The sequence below is a fragment of the Triticum dicoccoides genome, chromosome 2B (genome assembly GCF_002162155.2).
Source record: "Triticum dicoccoides isolate Atlit2015 ecotype Zavitan chromosome 2B, WEW_v2.0, whole genome shotgun sequence".
In the NCBI taxonomy this organism is placed as follows: Eukaryota; Viridiplantae; Streptophyta; class Magnoliopsida; order Poales; family Poaceae; genus Triticum; species Triticum dicoccoides.
The window spans coordinates 685629952-685637329 of record NC_041383.1 but is presented as its reverse complement, the minus strand read 5'-3'; the positions used below and the strand labels follow the sequence as shown (position 1 = coordinate 685637329).

Genomic DNA, 7378 nt, shown 5'->3' with positions numbered 1-7378 from the left:
AGCCCATGAACCGCGACAGGAGGTTGCTGTCGAACGCGCCGCTGCCGAGCTTGTGTCGTTGCCGGGTGACCTCCATGGCGAACTCGTCGACGAGGCGCATGGATTCCCGGAGCTTCCTCCTGTCCTTGTTGAGGAACCGCTTCAGGGGCCATATGATCTGCAATGGCGCGGTTGCAGCCATGGAGAGAGCATGGACGCCGTGTCGAACGCGTCCACGAACGCCAATACCAGCATGAACAACTCGAGACAACCCGGGTCGAGGCTGAACGAGATCTTGTGGGCGAGCGCCACGGTGCACGCCACGAGCACGAAGAAGGCGCCGGCCACGCGCGACTGCAGCGAGAACGCCCCGGCGCGACAAGCAAGCATGCCGGGCTGCTACGGCTATCGTGTGGGTGGCGAGCGGCATGGTGAGGCGGGCGGCAGGGGGCGGCGAGCACGGCGGGGGAGGCTGATGGCAGGACCCAGTGAGCGCGGGGGAGCCACATGGCAGGGGGCGACGAGCGCGAGAGGGTGCGGCGGGCGGCGAGGGAGGCGCGCGATGGGGGAGGCATGCGGCAGGGCGCGGCGGGCGAGCGGTGGGTGAACGCGGCGGCTGCGACAACAGGGTACGGCCATCGAACGATGAAGGGGGCGATGGGCAGATGGATAAGAACGGGATTAGGTGTTCACACATTCCCAGCGAGCCACCCACATACGCTTCATCGCATAGCTTGGACCTGGCTCGCTGGAAACGGCCGATTCCAGCAAGCCAAGCCCACAGGTGTTTTAAGAACCGCGTCATGCAGGCCCAACAGTACTTGCATGTAACCAAACATCCCAACACTAAAGAGATGCTGCATACAGCGGGCTTGGTTCAACTTTTGTGGGCAACCAAACGCATCCTAAAAGAACTTGCAGAGATGGTCATTTTGGCGCATCAACACCTAAAATCCCAGAGCTTTCTTTGGATGAGCGGGATCTCGCGAAAAGACTAGAACAAAAAGTCCTTGGCTTGGCGACTTTGGAAAGGGCTCACATGAGGCAAGCCTTCAGTATTACCAATCTGAAAGAGGGCAATATTTCCATCACTGCATCAACCTTAGAAGAAGGGAAAAATATTCACCGTCTCAATCATAGCCTAGGGTGGGTTACCATTCATGAACACAAGAAGGTTACCGTACAGAGGCATTCACCATTGTCATGAAGAAAGGAGCTCCCAGACGAAAGGACTTTAATTGGGTTGCATTCCGACCCACTTGCGATCTTTGGGAGCTTGGGGCTGCTTTCACTAAGGAGGAAGAAAAGGCCGGTGTTTTCGCCCTCCCGCAAGACAAGGCTTCCGGGCTGGATGGGTTCAACGATGTGTTCTTTAATGTCTATTGGGATATTGTCAAGCCAGTGATCCTCATGATCATTATCCGTTTCGTAAATTTGCAAGAGAACAGTTTTCACTAGCTCAGTTCCGCCAATATTGCTCTCATCCCTAAGAAAGACGGCGTTGAAGATATCGCCGACTACAAACTAAAAGCCTCATCATGCCATTGCTAAAAATCATGGCTAAGATGTTGGCCTCTCTCCGCGCCCCTCACATGAATAATCTCATCTCCACAGATCAGAGCGCTTTCATCGAAAAGAGAAGTATTCATGATAACTTCCTATATCTTAGGAATCTTGCCAGACGACTCCATCGCAACAAGACACCAACCTTGCTCTACAAACTTGACATCAAATAGGCATTTGACTCGGTTAAATGGGATTTTCTCATGTTCATGCTTCATCACAATGGATTCCCTTGTCGGTTGATATAATGGGTTTAAGTACTCCTCTCCTTGGCCACATCTAGGCTATTGCTCAATGGGTTGGTCGGAGACTCGATCAAGCATGGCAAGAGGTTGCGGAAAGGAGATCATCTCTCCCCGTTGCCTTTTGTTCTCGCCATTGACCCGCTCCATCACATCCTCCCCAAGGCCACAATGCAAGGAAAGTTGCACCAGATTGGTGGTAGAATCCCTGCTACCCGTGCCTCCTGTTTATGTGGATGATGTGACGATCTTTGTACTCCCAATCAATCATGACATTCAGTTTCTGGCTTCCACCATGCAATCCTTTGGCGAGGTCATCGATTCGATTACCATTTGTCAAAAAAGTAGTGTGGTGCCAATCTGGTGGTGTGGGGGAGTGAACCTTGATGACATCATTCAGGTCTTCCCTACATGTAGAGTTACTTTCTTGAAGAAATATCTTGGTTTGTCTCTTTCGGTCACCCACCTTAAAAGTGGTCTACTTATAGCACCTCAAAGACAAAGCTATTGGCAGGTTCACTCCATGGATGAAGGAGCATATCTCCATTGTTGGTTGTGGCGTTCTGGTCAAAGCGGTCCTCACTGCAATCTCCATCTACCACAGGACACCGCTTGAGCTTCCGGTTGAGGTCCTGGAATATATTGACAAACTTCGTACGTAGTGCATATATTTGGGCTGGATGTGACCAGGTACACTACTCGGAAAAGGCTTATTGATGGGCTCAATTTAGTGGTGGGCATGTACTGGTACCCACCACTGCAATTCTAGTAAAGTAGCAGTGTTGCGTAAGAACGGGTGTCGGCCACTGCCATGTGGACAGCACTGGCGGGCTGATTTGAGCACCCGCCACTTTTAAAATTTAACAAATTTAGTTGTGGGATAAAAGCAGCAGTCGCAGACGAAAAATCAGTGCCTGCCACTAATTTGTTGTGCACTGTTGACGGGCAAAAAGATTACCCGACACAGCAAAATTTTGCTAACCTGCACACATATTTCCTAAATTTCCAAAAGTTAGCAGTTGGCAGTGTCCTCCACCCGTCACACATATAGGAAGTTCACGAATTGCATCAAGTTTTGTCGTGACACTCTCTAATTTTTTAGCACACCTTACAGGGGTCCTCTGAAGATACCATGTCAAGTTTATCCATTTCGGAGCTCTTTTGCATGTTCCGTTGAACTGAAGCGTTTTTCCCTTTTGATTGGCCGAAATACCTTGCTTCGAAAATAGCAACCCAACTAAAAAATGTGACCAAATTTAAGCATGATACTTGCAATGGTGTGCATTACCATATAAAAAGTTTGAAGTGGAAATGGTGTGGAAATCAGTTGTGTGTGGCGCTATGTTACTTCCTTTCGAAACCTTGACACTTCACTGGAGAGTATTCAGTTTGTACATGAAGTGCATCAATTTTGTGACGTGACGCTCTCAATTTTTTTTATAAATACCCTACAAGGGTCCTATAAAGATATCATGCGAAGTTTCATCCATTTCGAAGCTCGTTTGCACGCTATGTTGAACCGAAGTGCGTCTTGCCCTTTTTGGTGGCTGAAATAATCAGTCAATTCTTTGAAAATGGCAAACCAACTCAAAACATGGTCAAATTTGAGCATGGGACTTGTAATGGGATGTGTTACAGACAAAAAAAGCTTGAAGTGTAAATGATTTAGAAAAATTATGTTGTGTGTGGTAGTAGGTGGTTTTCGTTCGAAACTCTAATACTTCGCATAAGACAATTAAGTTTGTACATGAAATGAATCAAGTTTTTGACGCAACAGTCTCAAAATTCTAACACACCCTACATGGGTGTGTTGAAGACACCATGTTAAGTTTAATGTATTTCGGAGCCCGTTGCACATTATGTTGAACCGAAGGGCGTTCTGCCTTTCTTAATGGCCAAAATATCAGTTAATACTTTGAAAATAGCAAATCAACTCAAAAAGTGGCCAATTTAAGCATGAAACTTGCAATGGTGTGTACTTTAAACCTAGTAAAAGATTCAATCTACTTCGTCCTGGTTTTGATGTTATTTGGAACCAGAAAAGCAGAAACACAAGTGGCGGACCCTCAGTGTCGCTTGCCACAGCTAAACATTGCAGCGGGCAGCACCCGCCACTTCGACAACACACATAGTCCATTTGGCGGTTTTTCAATTTTAATTCATCCTCTTTCTCCTTTCGCGTCCCAACCGCCGGCCACACCGCTCTTGCCGCCGTCGCCAAGGTGTTCCTTGGCCTCTCCGCCGTTGTGACCGTCACGCGGCATCCTCTCCAACACCTTTGCACGTCGTTGTCCTCCTACATCGTTGCCCTCGTCGGCATCCCCGTGCGTGGACCGCTCTCCATCGCCTCCGCCACCGTCGCAATATTCGGATCCAAAGGGATGAAAATCCGACAAATCATGTATCTGTTTGGGTTGGCCGGTTGGAGTTAGACCTTACTGATTGCCATTAACTGTTTAAGGTGACAGTGCTCTATAGCACAGTGTGCACGCAAAATGACAAAACCAAACAGGATCCAATCATTTAGGGGAATGAGATGATAAGAGAGTGGGCTGACATGCGACCCAAATTTAAGATAAACAAATTGTGAATCATGTCTGGTTGCTCTCTTCAGATCCATAGTGTTCAAATTGAAGATAAACAAATTGTGAATCATGTCTGGTTGCTCTCTTCAGATCCATGGTGTTTACTTTTTTGTTTTCATTTCTAATCAAATAATTCATCTGCACAGCACACACCGACCGAGAACAAGTACAATTTCATCCCATCCGGGCAGCTTAATTAGCTTGCCATGGAAACGTGAGGGAAATCTACAGGCACATATGCTTCGTGCCGCCTGATGCCGCCCTGCCCGGCCTTCCGTAGGCAGCGCCAAGGTGCATCTGATGCCTCCTCCGGTTCAGCAAGAGCACCGGCCGGAGGGATAGAGACATTCATAATACAGCTGCTGTTTTCTTCAGAATTCAGATCTTGTGGATCCAAACAATACTTTCCGCGGCCGGCCGGCTAGCTCGCGATGGACACCTTCCTGGACTGCCGCTGCCCACGGTGGCACTCCGCCTCCGCCGTGAACCGCTGCTGCCGCCGGGATGCCTGCCTGGCGCAGACGGCGTCGAGGTGCATCTGCTCGTGGCGGCACTCCTCGCTGCAGTAGGGCGTGTCTCCTCTGTACATGAAGACGTCGTTGTCGCGCGCCAGCGGCTTGGCGCAGAGCGCGCACGCGTCCAGCGCCGGCATGCCGGGCTCGCCCACCGGCTCGGCGTCGAAGAAGAAGGCGCAGGCCACCGATGCCGCCATGGTATTGCTATATGGCTGGCTGGGGAGAGATGCTTCTTCTAGCAAGCTCGCGCTTGAGCTTCAGATGTGGTAGAAGGTGGGTGAGTTTGGTGCAGCGGTGCGACGCGGGAGGGCGGCTATATATATGGGGGAGCGGAGCACGGGAAGGCCATTATTGGTGCCGGGAAACCATGGTCCGGTGCGCGGTATGGGACTGTCTAACCATGGTTCGACTTAAAAATTCCAGCATGCTTGGGTGTACTGCGGTGGTTGGCTCTATGGCTAACGTGGGCCACGGCGACGAGAACGACAAGGGCGGAGTTACGCGTGACGTGGACGGGCTGGTCCCGACAAACGGAGAGGGCTCGAGGCGTCTCTGTAGAGTGTCCATGTCGACCTAGAGAAAAGCGGGCGATCGATTAGGACAGGAAATACTACGAGCAATCGCTCCGCTTTTCCCTGCAGAAAAACGCTGTGGATAAGTGCAAGCATTGGCGTCAATAATTACCGCACACAAGCGTGAAGCCTCCATGTACCGCTGTGCCACTTGTCGGGAACGAGGGCGTCAATCTACTCTAGCTTTGGATTAAAGTAAGGTGAACGTCCTAGTGTCGATAATTAGGGTTCCAGCACCACAACCAACAAGCACAAGGGAGAGGCACGGACACACCGCACATGGTTTAGCCACGCTAATGACAAGCGACAGCAAATGCACACGCACCCGGTAGTACTATTATGATTCGTGTCCTTTTCAGAAAAGAAATAAAACGAAAAGAAAGTCAGAAAAAGAGTTCGATGCCACTTCTTTTCCATTAGTCGGGTGCTCCATCCGGGAATCTTTGGGGTTGTGCAGGTGCATGCTCGCCGAGACAACACAACACTGGGAGCTTGTCAGGCGTAAAGTTCTTGTCTGCTCAATCAAACGAACCACCTTGTCACACACAGCACTTGAGATCCACTCCTTGTACGTACGCTGAAAACTTTGGGGAGAAGGATCCGTTGTTTAACCGAGGAGCTGCCAGCTGGTCTCATCGCCGGAAGAGGGATGCACCCTGAAGTAAAGTTACAGTTGCAGGCCGTAAGCAGTCGCACGCCTGAAGATTCCACCGATAGGTTTCCATGCCACGTGTAGTAGATGGAATCTCGCATCGCCGATCAGGCGGGCAGGCTAAATGCGATAGGTTTAGCCACGCAGCAACTTTAATGAGGCGACCCATTTCATCCGCCCGCGTTCATTTGGGTCGGCGCGGACAAAAATGCCGGCCCAACGCGTCGACCTAAACGGACGTGCGTCCGTTTTTCGTCCGCCGGCGATCCATTCCAGACCCAATTTTAAACCAGATTTGCGTCGGCGCGGAAACGAGATGGATGTGTGCGCGCCTACTCTTTTTCCCGGGCCCGCCTGCCGGTGGCAGCCACCACTATTTCCCCCCATTTCCCCAAAAACGCTCCCGCCCGTGCGCGCCTCCGTCCCCCAACCAGTCATGGAGGACGCCATCGACCTCGACATCGACGCCGTCACCGGCCTCGCCTCCCTCGCCTCGTCCGGCGCCGTCACCCCCTCCGAAAAAGGCAAGCCTCGTGCCCCGCGCAAGACCGCCGCGGCGGCCAAGCCGAAAAAGGCGCTGACGCCCGAACAGCGGGCAAGGGAGTCGGCCAAGAGGAAGGGCCGGAGGCACGCCGCAGACGTGAGGGATGAGGCCGCTGCGCAGGCCGCCGCGCAGGCCGCCGCTGTCGCCGCCGCGCAGCAGGAGTTCACCAACGCACGCGTCGCCGCGACAACGAGAGAGGCACTCTACATGCTTGGGGTAAACCCTGGCCAGCACGGCCTCGTCCAAGCCGCCGTCGCCGCGGCCAGCACCGGCTTGTCGGCATTTCCTCGGATGGTGATGCCCGACTCACCCCGCGCAACGGCTTGCAACCCGATTCCCGGCTTTCACGTCTACCCGCAGGCCTCCCGCCTCTCCGGGGAGTGCTCACCCTGCTCATCGGCTTGCAACCCGGTCGCGCCTTCCACGCCCGCGCCCGCGCCCATCGACCTCAACGCCACCCCGGTTGGTGGCTCGTCGTCCGGCGGCACGAGGAAACACGCGCAACATGCCTTTTTTATTTAAAAGTTGAATACGGACATGAAATGGATCGGCGCGTTGGGCGCATTGCCGACCCAAATGCAAAACTGAACGGATGACGGGCTGGCGGCCGACCCAAACGGACAAAAAGTAAACAAATGCGCCGTCCGTTTGGGTCGCCCACTGAAGTTGCTCGACACGCGATAGCAAATGCGCGCGCACCTGGTAGTACTACTATGATTCGTGTCC

The 7378-nt window shown here is 52.3% G+C and overlaps 1 protein-coding gene across 1 annotated transcript; it reads right to left on the bottom strand.

The window, feature by feature from the left end:
- Nucleotides 1-4368: 4368 nt before the first annotated feature.
- Nucleotides 4369-5187, bottom strand: LOC119365610 (FCS-Like Zinc finger 2-like). The gene has a single exon (XM_037631254.1). The coding sequence runs from the start codon at nucleotides 5079-5081 to the stop codon at nucleotides 4791-4793; it is 291 nt and encodes a 96-aa protein (XP_037487151.1). The 5' UTR covers nucleotides 5082-5187; the 3' UTR covers nucleotides 4369-4790.
- Between the last annotated feature and the right edge of the window lie 2191 nt (nucleotides 5188-7378).